At 32.9% G+C, this 19,227-nt stretch overlaps 2 protein-coding genes, 1 non-coding gene and 1 pseudogene across 3 annotated transcripts; all 4 read right to left on the bottom strand.

The window, feature by feature from the left end:
* Window positions 1–3,112: 3,112 nt before the first annotated feature.
* Window positions 3,113–6,573, bottom strand: LOC133790587 (tryptophan--tRNA ligase, cytoplasmic-like). The gene is made up of 12 exons (XM_062228260.1): window positions 6,272–6,573; window positions 6,071–6,190; window positions 5,789–5,974; window positions 5,554–5,605; window positions 5,407–5,472; window positions 5,171–5,257; window positions 4,925–5,017; window positions 4,495–4,575; window positions 4,257–4,328; window positions 3,974–4,042; window positions 3,706–3,816; window positions 3,113–3,430 (listed from the first exon to the last, which is right to left on the bottom strand). Exons 1-12 carry the CDS (start codon window positions 6,502–6,504, stop codon window positions 3,380–3,382), a joined length of 1,221 nt encoding a protein of 406 aa, XP_062084244.1. The 5' UTR covers window positions 6,505–6,573; the 3' UTR covers window positions 3,113–3,379.
* Window positions 6,574–8,216: 1,643 nt separating this feature from the next.
* On the bottom strand, window positions 8,217–9,266 carry LOC133791321 (uncharacterized; annotated as a pseudogene).
* A 762-nt stretch (window positions 9,267–10,028) lies between these two features.
* On the bottom strand, window positions 10,029–10,385 carry LOC133791320 (uncharacterized). The gene has a single exon (XM_062229245.1). It carries the CDS (start codon window positions 10,383–10,385, stop codon window positions 10,029–10,031), a length of 357 nt encoding a protein of 118 aa, XP_062085229.1.
* Window positions 10,386–15,136: 4,751 nt separating this feature from the next.
* Window positions 15,137–15,243, bottom strand: LOC133793208 (small nucleolar RNA R71). Its single transcript, XR_009874664.1, has one exon. It is a non-coding gene; the product is annotated as a small nucleolar RNA R71 (small nucleolar RNA).
* Between the last annotated feature and the right edge of the window lie 3,984 nt (window positions 15,244–19,227).

Genomic DNA, 19,227 nt, shown 5'->3' with positions numbered 1-19,227 from the left:
AAGGATTGATCATCTCAGATATGTATTATAAATGCATCACTATAAGAGATGGAATGAGTGAATTTCCAAGTAAATTATGATTTTTGAGGCCTTTAAAACCATTTTTTTTTTAATTTTCAGATACATATATTAGGAAGATACGTTAGCGAGTAAGAGCTGATAAGTAATTTGAAAGTTGTAGTGCGTAACTCATAACTCTTACCCCGTAATAAAAACTGCTACTTTATAATTGTTCAGTATGACTATTCTATTTTATTTACGTGCAAAGGTTTTATTTGTGTGATTTAGGATGATTGAATCACCAACTATATTAGTTACGGGACAATATTTTATATATTATGGTTATATTATAACTCGTTATATATCTTTGTTCTCCTGTGATTGATATCTCAATTTGAATTAATTAATCTATGAAATTAGTTGGCCAACATTAACTGGAAATGATAGAAAATTTCAGTCATTATTTTTTTGATAAAACAAAAGAAATTCCTAAAAGAAACGGTGACTTATAAAAACAACTAGTAAAATGTTACGAAGAGATTGCTTTTCAAATTGATAAAAAAAATGTAAGTTAAACCATGTCATGAAATGCATTAACAACAGAACATAGTAACTGACATTCATAATAACTAAATTGGTTCATTGCGTACATGCTTATAAAACAACTTCAAAATAGCCCATTGAAATAAAACTACCAACCTAACTCTTTCGTTCCTCATCCCACAAAACTATAATAAAGGACTGCAATAAACACAACACCACAATGAACAAAATACATTTCGCTTCAAATCATTGATGATATATATATATATATATTAGTTTTACTTACGTGATTATTGTTGTGTCTCACTCAACATAACATATAAATCACTTGGCGGAAGCACAATGCTTACGTTACCAAAATCGTAAATATCTCTCAAATTCATATTAAGTTTACGATCAAGTTCTCAACTGTACATATATTTTGGACAGGGAATTATTTTTTTGCCCCTACTTTTTATACCCACATCACCAGCAACTTTCCAACCAGTTCACACAATCGGTCATTGCAAGTCAAAAGCAAATGTGAAAAAAAGACTTACTCCTGTAGAATTTGGACAATTGGCAAAAAACTGAACCCCACACTGAAAGACTGAGTCCTGTGAGGGACTGAAGAATTCACCTATATATATATATAACAGTTTATATATATATATATAAAATTGTTGCCGTTTTTTAATTACCGTTTGTCACATGGTTTTTTTTTTTCTATAAGTACTTATTTATTTTATTCAATTTTCACATCATTACATACATCTTCTTCCAAATTATCAATATCACAAAATTTATTTTCTTACCAATGAATTCCCAAAATTCTCAAAATTTTCCAAATTCTCCAAATACCAACTCCCAAAATCTAAATTTTCAAAATTCATCATTTTCTCCACATACCAATCCCCAAAATCCAAATTTTCAATATTCTCATTTCAATCAAAATTTTCAAAATACTCCCTCTACTAATCCTCAAAATCCAAATTTTAAATTTAGTCTAATTTAAATTTGATGTAATATTTATTTATATTAATATATGGATTTAAAAAATTTAGTGTGACAATATTTATAATTATAAAATAATATATTAAATAATAATATGTGGGGCCATAGTTGACAACTTTTGAGATGGTTTAGCAATTGAGCATTTTTATGAAAAAAAATTGCTAAAAGTGATGTGGATGAGAGAGAAAATAAAAAATTATATTTTGTATTAATTTGGACATGTTAAGCCACCATTGTGGTAGCCACCATTGGAGTTGCTCTAATTGACTCTAAATATTGGAAGAGTTTACTTTATTATTTTTTGGGTTATTTGCGGCAATAATACTTATGTAGTTAGATTTGTTGCACTTAAATGCCTATGTAAAAATTTTGGCGGCAATAATGCCTATCGTTACTCATTTGGTGCAGGCGTTGGTCCCTGGACCGTTAAGTCTGACCAAGGAGCTACGTGGCTACACCTGATTGGTTTAGTTTTATTTAAATATTAATTAAAAATTATAAAAAAAAAACCTAAAACTAAAAATTAAAATAAACGTTTAAACTTTTTTTTATATATGTATATATATTTCTACTCTTCTTAGTCTCCCTGTTCATCTTCTTCTTCCCCTGATCTTAGACCTCATGTTCCTTTTTTCTTCCCCTAATCTCAGTACAACTCAAATACTAGACCATCATCATCATATTCTTCTTCTTCATCTTTGCTATTCAGCCCAAACCCAACCCCACATTTCACTAATATTCTCAAAACCCAGATCCAGCGACCCCATGGACGGTCCAGTCGGACTCTCTTCGTCGGACTCTTCTCCAAGCGGCCTCGATCTTCTTCTTCTTCTAAGTAGCGTTTGGCTCCGGCCTTAATCGACGACTTCGATCTCAACCTAGATCCAGTCGACCCCATGGCTGGAGCACCCAGTCTCGTCTCCAGGTGGTGTCGACTTTGAACTCTCCTCTTGGCAGTCCCGATCTGGTTTTCTTCTTCGAACCCAGTAGCGTTTGGCTCCGTCCTCAGTCGACGACTTCAGCCTCAACCCTCTGTTCCTAGCCCATCAACCCAGATTTGTTTGATATATATTTATATGTTATTGGGTTTGGTCTAGTATTTGGGTAATTTGAACACATTAATATAGCTTTGTTTGGTCTGTGATGGACTTGGATTTTTTTTCTTCAGTATTTGTTTTCTTTTCTGTAATCTGGGAATGATTTATATTAGGCAACGTGAAAAAAGATATAAAGAAATTTTCATTCATAAAGATATAAAATGTTGGATTAATTGTTTTTGTCCATGAGTAATTGGATTTTTGGGTTTAGTTTAATTGATATTTTTTAATTAAGTTGTATGATAATTAAAATATTAAGTTAGTTTAAATTTATTTTTCTAAATGTATGAAAGAAAATTTAATTATTTTTAAATATTTTTGGATTTTAATTTTAAATAATTTATTAATATTTAAATAAAATTAGACCAATAAAGAATAGCCACGTAGGTTCTTGGTCAGACTTAACAATCCAGGGACCAACGTCTACACCAAATGAGTAACGATAGGGATTATTGCCGCCAAAATTTTTACATAGCATTTAAGTGCAACAAATCTAACTACACAAGTATTATTGCCACAAATAACCCTTATTTTTTTAGGGAAATATAAGAGCTTGTTACCAAATACAAATACAAATACAAGTTCACCACTCTATCTTGTTGTGTGTGGTTTGACAACAAAGCTAAGTTACATGTTCTTTATATACATTTCTAAATGAAAAAAAAAAGTGTGGTTTTGGATTTTTTTCAATACATATGTACTTTTATATATTATGTTTAAATTTAATTTACGTTCTGTCTCATACTTCAGTTGAACATATTGGGAAGAGGCCTCACTGCCATAAATGCATCCACCATCTGTCAAAAGAAAAGAAAAAATTAGTATTGATACTCAGAACTGGCTCCTTCAGAAAAAGGAAAAAGATAATAGAATCAGGAGCCAAGCATCTCCTCATTCCATTGCAATTTCTATGATCCAAATGAACCCAACCTGTTTTCACAATTGCTGGCTTCCCTAAAAATGAGAAAAATGGATTTCCATTTTCTTGGATGAACAAAAATTTCTTGAAATACAGTTCACAGATGAACAAAAATCGTGTGGTAATTAATGCCAGGAAGATGCAGAAGCATACCTCATCTGTAACAGCAGCTCTAGCTTTACTATGTCTTTCTACTATTTCGGACAAAACTTGAATGAGTCGTTGCTTCACCTCACCAGTTAGCATGCGCCCCGCACCATACTCCTAGAAATGGGAAAACAAATCTTGTTAAACTTGGGCAGGCAGTACTTTCAATGCTTAACCAAAAATTCGAAATGCATGGGAGCTTATAACACAACTAAATGCCATACGTGCATATCCATCAAGAGACAACTTAGCAGGAATACGACAGAAATCTTACCGTCCTAATGTGTTCAAGTTCCGCATCATCCTCTAGGAAAAAACCAAGGTATTTGATTGGTATATCAACCTGAAAAATTGTATGGACAATGATTTGCCATGAAAATCTATAAACCCAAAAGTAACTCTAGCAATTAAAGACTACTCTCCACCCCTAGTTTCAATTTCAAATAAACATTAGTACATTTGGTACTAACAAATAAAGCTAGCAAGTTGTCGCAAGCAGATGACAATTTCTGCTACCATTTACCAAAAAGGGACAAGGAGAAGAACAACAATAATACCTCAAGATTGGCTCCTAACTTTCTGTGTTTCTCTATAGAATCTTGTCCACCAGAGAATGCATACTTGTTCACCTGCAGATACAGCAAAATAAAGTGCTTTTACAGACCTGTCAAAGCATAAAAATGCCAGAGATAACATGAATTCATTGAATATGATTTTTTTTTAAAAAGGGTCTTATATGAGAAAATATGCAGCTGATGTTACAGAAACAACCAACTGTATGAATCTGAAACTAACCTTGTTCTTAATATCCTTTGCAGAATCAGTGACATATATGGCAGAATTTGGATCACTCGCAGACATTTTTCCTTTCTCACCCTGCAAGTGTTGAGGTGAAGATAAAGACGAGCAATATCTTCTTGGAAAAATATAAAGCAAGAAAGAGTGTTGCATTGACAATTATTTAATTTGTAAGGGAAAATGAAAATCTCATAAACTGGATATTCATGATTTAAGGGTAGCACAGTAAGTTACGAATGAAAATTTCAAGTCAGTGAAATAATTAATATTCAGAGTATTTATAAAATGTTCAGCCATTTTTCTGTTAAATTCATGAAAGAAACCCCTGCCGCGAATTCGCATGAGTTAGTTAAGTTTCATGGTACTGATGTGTGTTTAAAAGAGAAGAAAGTAACAGAAATATTCCATGCTTTTATCACACACATACCTGCAAGGCAGGAAAGAATGATGCTTCAATCAGTGCAGGCTTGTGATATCCTAAGCGAGGAGCAACATCTCGTGTCATTCTGAAATAAGGATCCTACACAAAAAACAAACAGAAACAGCGTGTAAGAATAAAGAAAAGATGCAATCTTAAACTTCCGCGTGCTTGCAATGTGGACATAAATCAGGAAAATAAAGTGATCTGAATGAAATCTATATTAAAACTCCAACAAAAGGCCCAGCCAAATACCTGGTCAATTGCACAAGGAATTAAGCAACGGGGATTATCTTTACCCTGGAAAATATGTGGAAATGAACTAGGAAACGACGGCACAGCCTGCAATAACATGTAAAAGGAAAATTGTAACCCTTCACGAGCTAACAGATTAAACATACGTTAAACTATCTCAGAAACAAAGATGAAAGAATTTGACAATTCACTTAAATTATCCAAAGCAACTACCATTTTTATTATGTAGATTATACCTGGATTGGTGGAAAACTAATTTTCCCAATATGATCCTCTCCAGAAAAACCAAAAATTCCAGTAACCTACATAATACAGAAACTCAAGTAAAGAACAGGTGACAAAGAAAATAATTACTGAAAGGAAAAGTAGAATTGTTATATTACCTTATTTAAAGTGACACATTTAGCCACCCTCACCATATTTTGGTAAAATGCACTACACAAAAATAGATAACAACAAAGAATCTAATAAACCATGTATGTAATTGTGTTTAGAGTCTGAGAAATAAAAGTGAATAAAGAAACATTGCTTCAGCCATAAGCACTCACTTTGAAAAACATGATAGAAAAGTAGATCAAATTCTCAATCAACGATACGGGTACAGATTTTTCGACTTACCCACCAACGTAATCAAAATTATTGAAGATGAAGGTTCTCGAAATGTCAAACCCACAAGCAATAATGTCTTTAGCATTCTCCCGAGCAAGTCTCTGACTTTCCTCTACGGAGAGATTTTTCCACATACATTCCTCGTCATCCGTAAGCTGTATGACCAGAGGAACCTTAAACGCGTCTTGCAAATATCTGCAACAGAAATCATAATTAATCACAACCAAACAGACACAATCAAACTTTCTCGGGAAACAAACAGAGATAAACATGAAAAGAAAAAGAACCCACTTGGTGAACATAAAGGGAATGAGATGGCCCAAATGCAGAGCCTCAGAAGATGCACCTCGTCCAGTATAGAGATAAAACTTCTGGCCTCTCTCGTACGCATCCAGAATATCATTGAAGTCCCTGGACACCAACCAAGTCAGAAATTTCCAAATTGAAATTCAATCACCGAAAATGGGAAGAAAAATGAAAAGAGAATGAGACCGGTGAGTGAAGAAGACACCACGACGGAGGAAAACGTGGGGAGTGCGAGAGGTGAGACGGTGAACACGGTCGATGAGGGACTGGTCTAGTCTCTGGCAACCGAACTGGTCGATGAGCTTGTCGTAGTCTATCTTGCCTCCGTCTTTGGCCGATACCTCCCATGGATTGACCACCTGCTCTTGCTCTGGTTCTTGGCCTAGGCCTTGGCCTTGGGTCTCCTCTTTCTTCTCCATAACTTTCTCTTTGGCGCAGCCTACTTCCAAGTCCAATGCCACTCACAGCCGTCTCACACAACACAATTGATAGTATTGTGGTAATACTGTTTTCTACTTTCCCTTCACCCCAAAACGCTGCGTTTTAACACTCTTTTTCATCTCTCGAGAGATTAAACCCAAGAGTATAATATTTTTGAGGGTAAAAATACAATTAATGTATAATTAACTCTTTTTAAAAAAAAAAAATTATAATTGACTCTAAATATTGGACGAGTTTACTTGATTATTTTTTTAAGGAAATATAAGAGCTTGTTACCAAATACAAATACAAGTTCACCACTCTATCTTGTTGTGTGTGGTTTGACAACAAAGGTAAGTTATATGTTGTTTATATATATTTCGGAATGAAAAAAAAAATGTGGTTTTGGATTTTTTCAATACATATGTAATTTTATATACTATGTTTAAATTTAATTTACTTAATAATTATTAATTATTCAATCAATCTAATTATTGATAAGATGATTGTGGATAAACTAAATTTGTCAACCAGTAAAGTTACATGAGAAATATAGACAATTATATAAAAATAAAAAATCCTCATTCAAGATATTACATTTCGGTAGCTAGTTCATTTTTATTGTTCATATTAACTCAATTGGAACTCAAGTAACATAATCCAGTATAATAACAATAAAAAATTAAGATAGAAAATAAAATTAGTGAAAATGCATATTATGCAATCGAGGTAGACATGCACTCTTGTCGTTTTTGTAAAATTTTGTTATTTTCATGCTACTTTGTTGTCGTTAGGGTAAATTTATGTTATTTTTACGGTTACTTTTTCTTTTTGTAGTATTATCGTGATTTAATATAATATAGCTTCTTTTTTTATAGTGGAAATTATATAATTTATGGATTTTTTTTCAAATATTTATAAAAATATGGAAATTTTTAAAAATTCTTAGCTTATGATTTTTTTACTTAAAATTTTATTTTTATAAGTTTTGTTTTATCATATTTTTGTATAAAAGCCCTAAAAATGAAAACTCTCCATTCTTATAAGCTATTCTCATTTTTTAACACTACTTTCATCTTATACGTAGTTTTTTTTTTCTAAAAAGGAAGAGCTTCATTCAATAACCACAATTACAAAAGAATTGGCAAATCATCTAAACAAGGGAAAGGTCTCCATACCACAAAGTATTAACTTTAGAAAACAAAGCCTCTTTGGCTAACCAATTGGCAACAACATTTGCACCTCTTGGACTGAACCTAACAACTTGACATAGAGTTGGAGAGCTACAAACAATCTCTTAACATGTAACACCAGCCCCTCAATATATAAGTATTGGATGGCACAGCTTTCCAAAAGTGCTTCTTTTGTTATTTGGTTATAAAAGCACTTAGAGCAACTCCAATGGTGGCTTAACATGTCCAAATCATCCCAAAATATAATTTTTTATTTTCTCTCTCATCCACATCACTTTTAGCAATTTTTTTCATAAAAATGCTCCAATGCTAAGCCAGCCCCAAAAGTTATTAACTATGACCCCACATATTATTATTTAATATATTATTTTGTAATTATAAATATTGTCACAATAAATTTTTTAAATCCATATATTAATATAAATAAATATTACATCAAATTTAAATTAGACTAAATTTAAAGGAGCTTATAAAATGAGATAATCATAATTAATCAATCTAACATAATTAAAAAAATACTAATTAAAATGATTTCCAAATTTTGACCATATATGCTCTACCAAGTCCGCTTGAAGATTGCGATGAATGTTTCTATCACGAATTTCAGCATTTCTTTGAAGCATTGTCGGGAAGTCAGAAATAGGTCCATGCAATACTTCAACCATTAGGGTGTTGGCGGGGCCGTCATCATAATTAAAATCAAACAAACTCTCATATGCATCTCTTTCATCCTCGACAATAATGTTGTACAATATGATGCATGCATACATAATATCTTTGAGAACATCTCTTTACCAAAAACGTGATGGTCCTCGTACAATAGCAAAACAAGATTGAAGTACTCCGAATGCTCGCTCAACATCTTTGCGTACCGCTTCTTGGCATCGGGCAAATAATTTTCTTTTCTCTCCTTGAGGCAGTTAGTTTTAACAAATGTACCCCACTCTGGATAGATACCATCTGCTAGATAATACCTCTTATTGTATTGTGTGTCATTTATCTGTAAACTCAACTCTCGGAGCTTGCCCTTGTAAGATATCAGTGAATATTGGGGATTGATTTAACACGTTGAGATCATTATTGGATCCTGGAACACCAAAAAATGCATGCCATATCCAAAGATCTTGTGACGCAACTGCTTCGAGCATGATTGTTGGTCTGCCGTGATCACCTCGCGTGAATTGACCTTTCCATGCAACTGGGTAATTTTTCCATTCCCAGTGCATACAATCAATGCTTCCCAACATGCCTGGAAAACCACGCACCTCCCCCATTTGAAGTAAGCGACGAATGTCCCCAGCATTGGGCTGTCTTAAATATTCGGTCCCAAAAATATCATTCACTCCTCAAACGAAATTGACTAGACATTCAATGGCGGTAGTTTCACCAATTCGAACATACTCATCAGCATAATCGGCAGGCGCTCCATATGCCAACATTCGTATAACAGCAGTGCACTTCTGTAATGGCGAAAGCCCCCTTCTACCGACTGCATCAAACCTCGTATGGAAATACTCTGAATGACTTTCTAGAGCTTGCACTATGTGTAGGAATACATGTCTACGCATTCTAAATCTTCTTCGAAATTGATATTCTGTATACACCAGTTCATCAGAAAAGTAGTCATCGAACAAACGTTGGTGTCCTTCTACATGACCTCTATCAATGTGGGCTCTCTTTCTTCCTTGTCTTGTTGAGCTACCCCCATCCATGAGCGCTTTGAAATATTGATCATCATGATCGTCAGTACACTCTGCAATTATGATATCCTCTAAACTCATATTGTCGTATGGATTTGGAGAATTTGGCGAATCCATTGTTGAACTTAGAGTATATGATATTTGGGAATGAAAGATGAATGAAAGAGTAAAATGAAGGATTGAATGGAGAGTTGAGTAAAAGGAATATTGAAATTTGGTTTTATAGACATGGTGGCCGTTAAAATGTAGCCGTTAAAATATAGCCGTTAAAATGTAGCCGTTGAAATGTAGCCGTTAAAATATAGTCGTTGAAATATAACCGTTAAAATGTAGCCGTTAAAATGTAGCCGTTAACATAAAGGATAATTTATTTAAATAAAATAAAATACATAATAATGCGGTTGATAAAAATACATAGCAATTACAACTTCAGGATATTATTCTTAATATAAGTACACAAGTTTTCATGATCTTTCTTTTGTTCAGGAGTCATATGCAACGTGTCCATGATGAGATAATCCATGTATTTTGTCATCCTATTATCTTCTGCCTCTTTCTCCTTTATCATCGCCTCTTTCTCCTTTATTGCCACCAATTTCTCCAATGCAGATGCTTTCCGTTCACTAATCTCTATAAATCTAGCATGTGTGTCTTTTTTTTCCTTCCTTTTCTCTTTGCTGCCTTTTGGCCAGTAGGGCGCACTTCACGTACTTCATCATCACTGATGTCTGCATTGGAAGAAGAAGTAAATGCCCCTGTATCTGACACCTTTGTTCTCTTACCACCTTTTGGTTGGTACATTGTATTCCATTTCAACTCATCCTTTAGCAATCTCCAACAGTCCACAAGTAGAAAATTTGAGTTGTTATTTTCAGATTTGTACAATTGATGTGCATTCTCAAGAATTTGCTCATCAGACCAACCACTGTGATGTGCTTGTTGTACTCGTTTATAACACCCATTGAAACGCGCCACCTTTTGATTCATCTTGTTCCAATGATCTTTGCATTGCCTTCCAGTTCTTGCTTGCTAGCCTTTTTGGTTGGTGTTGTAGTATTCTGCGATCCGAGCCCGGAAATGTGTAGAAGTTTGGTCATTCCCCACAATGGCGTCCTTAGATGTATTAAGCCATCCACTTATCAGAAGTATAGTGGCTTCCTTGCTCCATTTGACTTTACATTTATGCCTTGATTCATCTTCATTGTGTAGAACTACATTTTCCAACCCTTCAACACTATGTTCAGGTTGGGTTTCAGAGACAGATATCGATGATGTTTCACGATTCAAATCAATACTAGACTTTTCCATACTTGGCCTATAATTTCTTGAAACCATTTCGGGTTGGTGTAGGGAAAGCATATGAAATGCATATGGTAGTGAATTTGTTGGTGTGAAGAATAGAGCTTGTTGGGGTGTCTCAATAGAGCCAAAATTTTGGTAAGGGTAAGAGGACATGGGATAATTTTGAGAATTTGGAAAACTTTGGTTAAATTGACAATATTGAAAATTTGGATTTTGAGGATTAGTAGAGGAAGTATTTTGAAAATTTTGATTGAAATGAGAATATTGAAAATTTGGATTTTGGGGATTGGTATGTGGAGAAAATGATGAATTTTGAAAATTTAGATTTTGGGAGTTGGTATTTGGAGAATTGGAAAATTTTGAGAATTTTGGGAATCCATTGGTAAGAAAAGAAATTTTGTAATATTGATAATTTGGAAGAAGATGTATGTAATGATGTGAAAATTGAATGAAATAAATGAGTATTTATAAAAAAAAAATAGAAAAATCATGTGATAAACGGTAAAAAAAAACGGTAACAAATATATATATATATCTGTAAAATGTTTTATTTATATATATAATTAAAAAAAAAAAAAGGAGAAAGCACCGTTGCCTCACGGTGGCAACGGTGCTTTAATTTTGTTCAAGCCTTCAACTCATCCAACGCATAAAGTAATGTGTTGTCAGAAAATAGTCAACAAGCCACCTTGAAGGCAACTGCGTTGAGGCTGGCCTTATGATATGTGTTTGGATTTAATAATGTAAATCACTTATTACTGTTGCAAGTAATTTGTAAAGAAGTTAATAAAATGTGTTTTTCGCAAAAGAGTTTTTACAAAAGCAAAAATTAAAAATTAAAACCCTGACAACTGATAACTCTAGAAATTAGAGTTATTTTACCACACTTTTTAAGCTAAAAATGATTTAGTTCTTAAGTTTTTAATTAAATTATTAAGTTTTAATTACTTTTTGAATTTATTAGCTTTGTTTTAATTTTATAGATTTTTGTGTGTTTTTATAGCTACTTTGTTGTAAAATGTTGGAGTTGATTATTTGACTTATTGTTGTTTAATTTGAGGTAAAAAAAATGTGGTATTATTGAGCTTAAATGTTAAATTAAATTAAGTTATAATTAATATTTTCAAATAATTAAATTGATTTATTTTATAGTTGAAAATATTGTATTATGATTTATTTTATACTTATTTTGTAGGAAATTGGTCTATTGGTGCTTGAAAATTAATAAAAGCAAAGAAGAGAAATGTGTAATTTTGAAAGAGATAGCTAAAATATGGCATTTCAGCCACAGTGGGCTCGCCAGAAATAGGCCCAAGGCCCGTTTGCCTCTCCTGTCCCAGCCTTCACATGTTGCCTCTCATCAGCTCCAAGTCCCCTTCACAACCGAAGCTCCTTCAGCTTGGTCCCAGCTGCCTCAAGACCTCTCCAACGCCAGTTGTCACGCCTGAGTGATGCATCTCCAAGCCAACTTCAGCATATAACTCATCAATCAGCACCTCACTCACGCCTAACTCCATCCAGCTGGCACCACAGAAGGCCCAATGCCAATCTTCATATGCCTCCAACGCCACTTCAGGTGCAGTCCAAAGGCCCAGCTCCAATTCATCATTCAACAGCTTCCCAAGTGCTGCCTCCCTTCACTCACCAACGTGGGCATGCTCCCTGGCCCAATCTTCAAGGCCCAACAGCCTGCTCCCATTTCAGCCAGTCGAACCCACTTTGCCACATCCACCAATATGGCTAAAAAAACCATATTTTTTCCCAATGTCCTTTTTTTTTCTTTTCACTAAAATATCAACTCACTCTTCCATATTTTTCTCACCTAAATAAACATTCCTAATTTATTTTTTTTACCCTAGCTTTTCACTAATCTTTTACCCAACCAAACATTTCATCTTTCCAATACTCTTACACTTACTCTATTTATCCTACCACTTCCCAATACAATTAAATTAATCAATTTATTTATTTTAATTTGATTAATTTAATATCCATATTTTGCATATAAATAGAGTATTATAAGACCATTTGGGGGCTCTTCTTCTTCATCTTTTCATCATCTTCTACAAATATTTTTCTCCCTTTTCTTTACCATTTTCATCTTTTGAAGAGCATGTCAAGTATGTTATCTTGTAATTTTTATTTCAATCTAGTTATGTGCTTCTAATCTTTTTCAAAGGTTATTAAGATGATGATGAAACAAAATGTAACTAGATAGTATTTTTTTTTTTTTGGTATGTTGATTTCCCATTTGTACAACATTGTTTATGGATTTTTCTATCAAAGATATGCATTTTTCATCTATTATTGATTGTTAAAGCATATTACACTTAGTTCTTCATTATGCAAAAATATGATATTCTTTGATTAAATGTTTTTCATTAAATTGTTCACATCTAATTCTTAGAGCATAAGTATCATATTTTGCCTAAACATAATCTCTTTGATTTCTTGTAGTTTTATTAGGTTGTAACACAACTAATGCTTAGAAATTATATCTTTTATAAGTGAAGAAAAATCCTACCTTTTTTTAAAGTAACTTGTGCTTGAATAGAAAATGTATCTTGAAAAAAATATAGTGTGATTTATTTCAACTATATCTAAATTTGGGAATCGATATACTTATAAATACTATTGAACTTGCATTTTGTGGATTCTAAAATCTTAATAATCTTATTTTACATATCTCATTTGAAAACCATTTTTATCATTAATATTTTTATTACTTGTCTTTTTATTTTTCTAAAACAAAATCTCATCAAATATTTGGAACTAGGTTAGAATATTCTTGCTTTGTTTGAAATAGTTTCTTTTGATGTTAATCAACTCCCATGGGTTCGACCTCGTACTTACATGAACATTATATTCCGAAACGATTCGTGCACTTGCGAGTTTAAATTTTAAAACACCCTCTTTTGGGATCAACAAGTTTTTGGCACCGTTGCCGAGGAGTTGCAAGGAAGAAACGATTTTTCTACAAGGTAAGTAACATTCTTCTACTAGTTATTTTATTTTTATTTGCACTATTATCTTAAAAAAAAAGTAAAGTAATATATATATCTATAAAAAAAAATCGAAAAAAAAGAGTAAAAATCGAAAAAAAAAGAAAAGTTATACATATATTTATTTATTTTGTTATATATTATATTATTTATATTTCTTGGTAGTTGATGGCATTTAGTGCCTCCTACTTACTTATTAGTTGAGTGCATTAGTGCCTCCTAACCCTTTTTCTTTTTCTTTTACTTTTTATGTTTTTTATTTAGTTGAGTGCATTTGTGCCTCCTAAATACTTGATAGTTGAGTGCATTTTTTGCCTCCTACATACTTGAGCAATCTATCATTTCTAGTGATGGCATTAGTGCCTCCTAGCTTTTATTTTTGTTTATTATCTTAGTTGATGGCATTAGTGCCTCCTAAGTTTTATTATTATTATCATTATTATTATTAGTGTTGGTTGATGGCATTAGTGCCTCCTTGCTTTTATTTTTTGTTGATCATTTAGTTGATGGCATAAGTGCCTCCTAATTTTTATATAACTATTTACTATTGCTATTGTCATTTTTTTTCTTAATTATTGCATTTAGTTAGTTGTAATTTTATTGTTTAAGAAAATACTTGAAAAAAAAAACTAAAAAAACAAAGCTTGTTCTTTCAACATAAGCAATTTTTGCTTAAAGGAAATTTGGCAAAGTTCTCATCCACGCTTATTAATTAACCTCGGGGAGTTGTTATTAAGTTGTGAGTAAGTGGAATCAAATAGGCCTGGGAACAAGTTAAACAAAAAAAAAAATCATAAAAATCATAACAAAAAAAAAAATTATATATTTATATAAAGATTATAATTTCTTCTTGTTATAAGTATGCTCTATGGTTGCGGTTCTAACTGATCTTCCACATCAGAAATTTGTTTCCTTGTGATTGTTTGTGTTACTTTGAGAAATTTGTGACATTGTATGCATCATTGACATCGTAATTCAAAAAATCGTTTGGTGAAAAAATTAGTGTCTGTACGTGAAATTGAAAGTGTTTTTGAAAGTTTAAGCATAATATAACAAGAACCTAATGTTGTGCAAGAAAAAACTCTTCTTGAATATTTTTCACCTATTTCATCTAATGCTCCATCATGCATTGTTTTGCCCACGACTAATGCCACTCATTTTGAACTTAAACCATCAATCATTCAATTGTTACCATCATTTTATGGTTTAGAAATAGAGGATCCATACATGCATGTAAAAGACTTTTTGGAAATTTGCTCAACCTTTCGTTTTCAAAATTTTTCTGATGAGTCGGTTAAACTTAGGTTGTTTCCTTTTTCTTTAAAAGATAGAGCCAAAGCCTGGTTAAACTCACTTCCAACTGGAACCATCACTACTTGGGATCAACTTTTTAATAAATTCCTTGCTAAATTTTTCCCCATGTCCAAAACTGATAGTTTAAGAAGAGAAATCTCCGAATTTTATCAAAAAGATAACGAAGAATTTTATGAATGTTGGGAAAGATTTAAAGATTTATAATTAAAATGTCCCCACCATGGTTTTGAAAAATGGAGACTTGTAAAATATTTTTATGATAGTTTAACCCCTTCAAACCGACAAATGATTCAATCCATGCATACCGGAAAAATTTTAAAATTGCAAGGGCAAGAGGCCTGGGACTCTCTTGAAGAATTGTCTGTTAATTCACAACAATGGAATTATTCTGAGCCTAGGTCTAGAGCCAACCCTTCACCAAAAAGAGAAGGAAAATATGAAATAAAAGAAGAAAGTGATTTAAGAACATCATTTGAAAAATTAGCAAGAAAAGTAGATGCCTTAGTGATAAGTCAATCTATGAATTCTTATGTGCAACCTAAAAAAGATGTTTCTTCTTTATGTGCTAGTTCATGTCATAATGCTCAATCATGTCCTTCTTTTATTGAAACATTTTCTGAAGAGGCTAATGCTTTACATTCATATGGAAAACCGTCTTCTGATAGCCCATTTTCCAACACATACAATCCAAATTGGAGAAACCATCCTGATTTTTCATGGAGACAAAACCAACCACAAATGAATCAAGGAAACCAATTCCACCTGCCAAATCCAAATCATGCCCAACCAAGTCAACCTTACCCTCCACAAAGAAAACCTTCCTTAGAAGACACCTTACAACAATTCATGCAATCCACCCAACAAATCTTACAAAATCAGTCTCAATCCATTGCCAAACTCGAGACACAATTAGGTCAACTTGCTACTGCTGTAACTGAGAGAGAAAAAGGAAGATTTCCTAGCCAACCCATCCCAAATCCTAAAGGCCAATATGAAATAGAAACTCCTAGTCATAAAGAAGAAGCTAAGTCTATTTCAACTCTTAGGTTCGGAAAACAAATCGTCAAACCCGATTACATACCTCAAGTTGAAAAAGACAACAGCTAACCTCAAAGTTCCAATACAAATGACCTTTCAAAAGATGATGCTCAAATCCTTCCTTCCATCCCAAAAGCTCCTTTTCCACAAAGATTAATTCCACTCAAGAAAGGCAACCAATATAGTGACATCTTAGAAGTTTTCAAACAAGTAAGCATAAACATTCATTTCTTAGATGCCATTAAACAAATTCATGCCTATTCTAAATTCTTAAAAGACCTTTGCACTGTTAAAAGAAACACAAATGTTCCAAAAAAGGCGTTTTTAACTGAACAAGTTAGCTCCATAATTCAATATAAAAGCCTTGTGAAATATAAAGATCCCGGTTGTCCAACAATTTCATGCATCATTGGCGATCATTTTATTAACAAAGCTTTACTTGATTTAGGAGCTAGTGTGAATTTACTGCCTTATTCTGTGTATAAGCAACTTGGTCTAGGAGAATTAAAACCAACTTCTATAACACTTCAATTAGCCGATCGTTCAGTGAAAATCCCTAGAGGTATTGTAGAAGATGTTTTAATTAAAGTGGATAAATTCTATTTCCCGGTGGACTTTATTGTTTTTGACACTCAACCTGTTGAAAATGCTCATGCTCAAATACCCATCATTCTAGGTAGACCATTTTTAGCTACATCTAATGCAATTATCAACTGTCGTAATGGTGTATTGAAATTATCTTTTGGAAACATTACTGTTGAATTAAATGTTTTTAATGTTGCTAAATCAGTTGAGGGTGAGGAAGTGCATGAAGTTAACATGATAGAGAATATGTGTGAAGATGATGGAAGTGACTTACTTGATTTTTGTGAAAAATACTTTGGTATGAACTTACATATTGATGATTTTAATGATGATGTGAATTCTTTGTTAGAGTCTATACCCTTAAATGAAACCAAAGTTGAACCTTTTTCACCCTTAGATCATGTTCAATCAATTTCCGAGTCTCCAAAGTTAGACCTTAAACCTTTGCCAGAAAATTTAAAATATGCTTTTCTAGGAGAGTCTGAAACCTTGCCTGTTATCATAGCATCTGCTTTAGATAAAGAACAAGAAGATAAATTGTTAAATGTCCTTAGAAAACATAAGGAAGCCATAGGTTGGACCATTGGAGACATCAAGGGAATTAGCCCATCCATATGCATGCATAGAATCCATCTAGAAGAAAACGCTAAAACCTCTCGGGAATGTCAAAGAAGGTTAAATCCAAATATGAAAGAGGTCGTTAGGGAAGAAGTACTTAAACTGTTAGATGTAGGTATCATTTACCCTATTTCTGATAGTCAATGGGTTAGTCCAGTTCAAGTAGTGCCTAAAAAGTCTGGGATCACAGTTGTCAAAAATGAGAAAAATGAATTAATCCCTACTCGAGTACAAACGGGGTGGAGAGTGTGTATAGACTATAGAAAGCTAAATAATGTTACTAGAAAAGACCACTTTCCTTTACCCTTTATTGATCAAATGCTTGAACGTTTAGCTGGCCATGCATATTATTGTTTTCTTGATGGCTATTCGGGATATAACCAAATCCCCATTGCCCCTGAAGATCAAGAAAAGACTACCTTCACTTGCCCTTTTGGAACCTTTGCATATCGTCGCATGCCTTTTGGTCTTTGTAATGCTCCTGCAACTTTTCAAAGATGTATGATTGCAATATTTTCTGATATGGTTGAAAGAAATCTTGAAGTGTTTATGGATGATTTTTCTGTGTTTGGAAATTCTTTTGATGACTGTTTGCACCATCTTTCTCTTGTTTTAATTCGCTGCAAAGAAAAGAATTTAGTTCTTAATTGGGAAAAATGTCATTTTATGGTTAAAAAAGGAATTGTTTTAGGTCATGTAATTTCATCTGAGGGAATAGAAGTTGATAAAGCAAAAGTTGACCTTATTTCAAAACTTCCCCCACCTAAAACAATAAAAGAAATTAGATCATTCTTAGGCCATGCCGGTTTTTATAGAAGATTCATAAAAGACTTTAGCAAAATTTCACGCCCATTATGTCATTTGCTAGGAAAAGAAAATGCTTTTGTTTTTGATAATGATTGCCATGTTGCCTTTGAAAAATTGAAATCCCTTTTGACTAATGCACCCATTATTCGCCCTCCTGATTGGAATATTCCTTTTGAAATAATGTGTGATTCTTCTGATTATGCTATTGGTGCTGTTCTAGGACAAAGAATTAACAAGTTACCTCATGTAATCTACTATATTAGCAAAACTTTGAACGATGCTCAATTAAATTATTCTACAACTGAAAAAGAATTGCTTGCTATTGTGTTTGCATTGGAGAAATTTAGGTCTTATTTGTTAGGATCTAAAATAATTGTCTATTCTGATCATGCTGCATTGAAATATCTCTTGTCGAAAAAAGATGCTAAATCTCGCTTAATTCGTTGGATCTTGCTTTTACAAGAATTTGATTTAGAGATACGAGATAAAAAAGGTTCTGAAAATGTTGTTGCTGATCATTTGTCTAGAATTGTTGTTGAGACTAATAATGACTCCACCACTATAACTGAAACTTTTCCTGATGAACAACTCATGCATATATCTTCTTTGCCTTGGTATGCTGACATTGTGAATTATTTGGTCACTGGTGAAATTCCTTCTCATTGGTCTAAGCATGGCAAATCTAAATTTTATTCTGAAGTGAAAAATTTCATGTGGGATGATCCTTATTTGTTTAAATATTGCCCTGATCAAATAATAAGGAGATGCATTCCAAATTGTGATCAAACTAAAATCATATCTTTTTGTCATGATCATGCATGTGGTGGGCATTTTAGTGGTAAGAAAACTGCTTTGAAAATTTTACATTGTGGATTTTATTGGCCTACTATTTTTCATGACACTTATGTTTATTGCAAATCTTGCGAACGTTGTCAAATGTTAGGAAGTGTAACTAGAAGAAACATGATGCCTTTGAATCCTATCCTTATTGTTGAAATATTTGATGTTTGGGGCATTGATTTTATGGGCCCATTTCCTAACTCTTTTGGTAACTTGTACATTCTTTTTGGTGTTGATTATGTGTCTAAATGGGTTGAAGTTGTTGCATGCCACACAAATGACCATAAAGTTGTGCTTAAGTTTTTAAAAGAAAATATTTTCTC

The sequence above is a fragment of the Humulus lupulus genome, chromosome 7 (assembly GCF_963169125.1).
Source record: "Humulus lupulus chromosome 7, drHumLupu1.1, whole genome shotgun sequence".
NCBI classification, from domain to species: domain Eukaryota; kingdom Viridiplantae; phylum Streptophyta; class Magnoliopsida; order Rosales; family Cannabaceae; genus Humulus; species Humulus lupulus.
Note: the sequence above shows the minus strand (reverse complement) of the source record. Positions and strands in the feature narration are given on the sequence as shown.

What these genes read in the sequence shown, in the direction of transcription:
- LOC133790587 (XM_062228260.1), bottom strand. Translation starts at nt 6,504, where the DNA reads ATGGAGAAGAAAGAGGAGACCCAAGGCCAAGGCCTAGGCCAAGAACCA. An exon ending in AATTTTGATTACGTTGGTGG is followed by an intron (nt 5,606 to 5,788) that starts GTAAGTCGAAAA and finishes ATTTTTGTGTAG; the next exon opens with TGCATTTTACCAAAATATGG. An exon ending in TTCCTTGTGCAATTGACCAG is followed by an intron (nt 5,018 to 5,170) that starts GTATTTGGCTGG and finishes TTTTTTGTGTAG; the next exon opens with GATCCTTATTTCAGAATGAC.
- LOC133791320 (XM_062229245.1), bottom strand. Translation starts at nt 10,385, where the DNA reads ATGAATCAAAAGGTGGCGCGTTTCAATGGGTGTTATAAACGAGTACAA.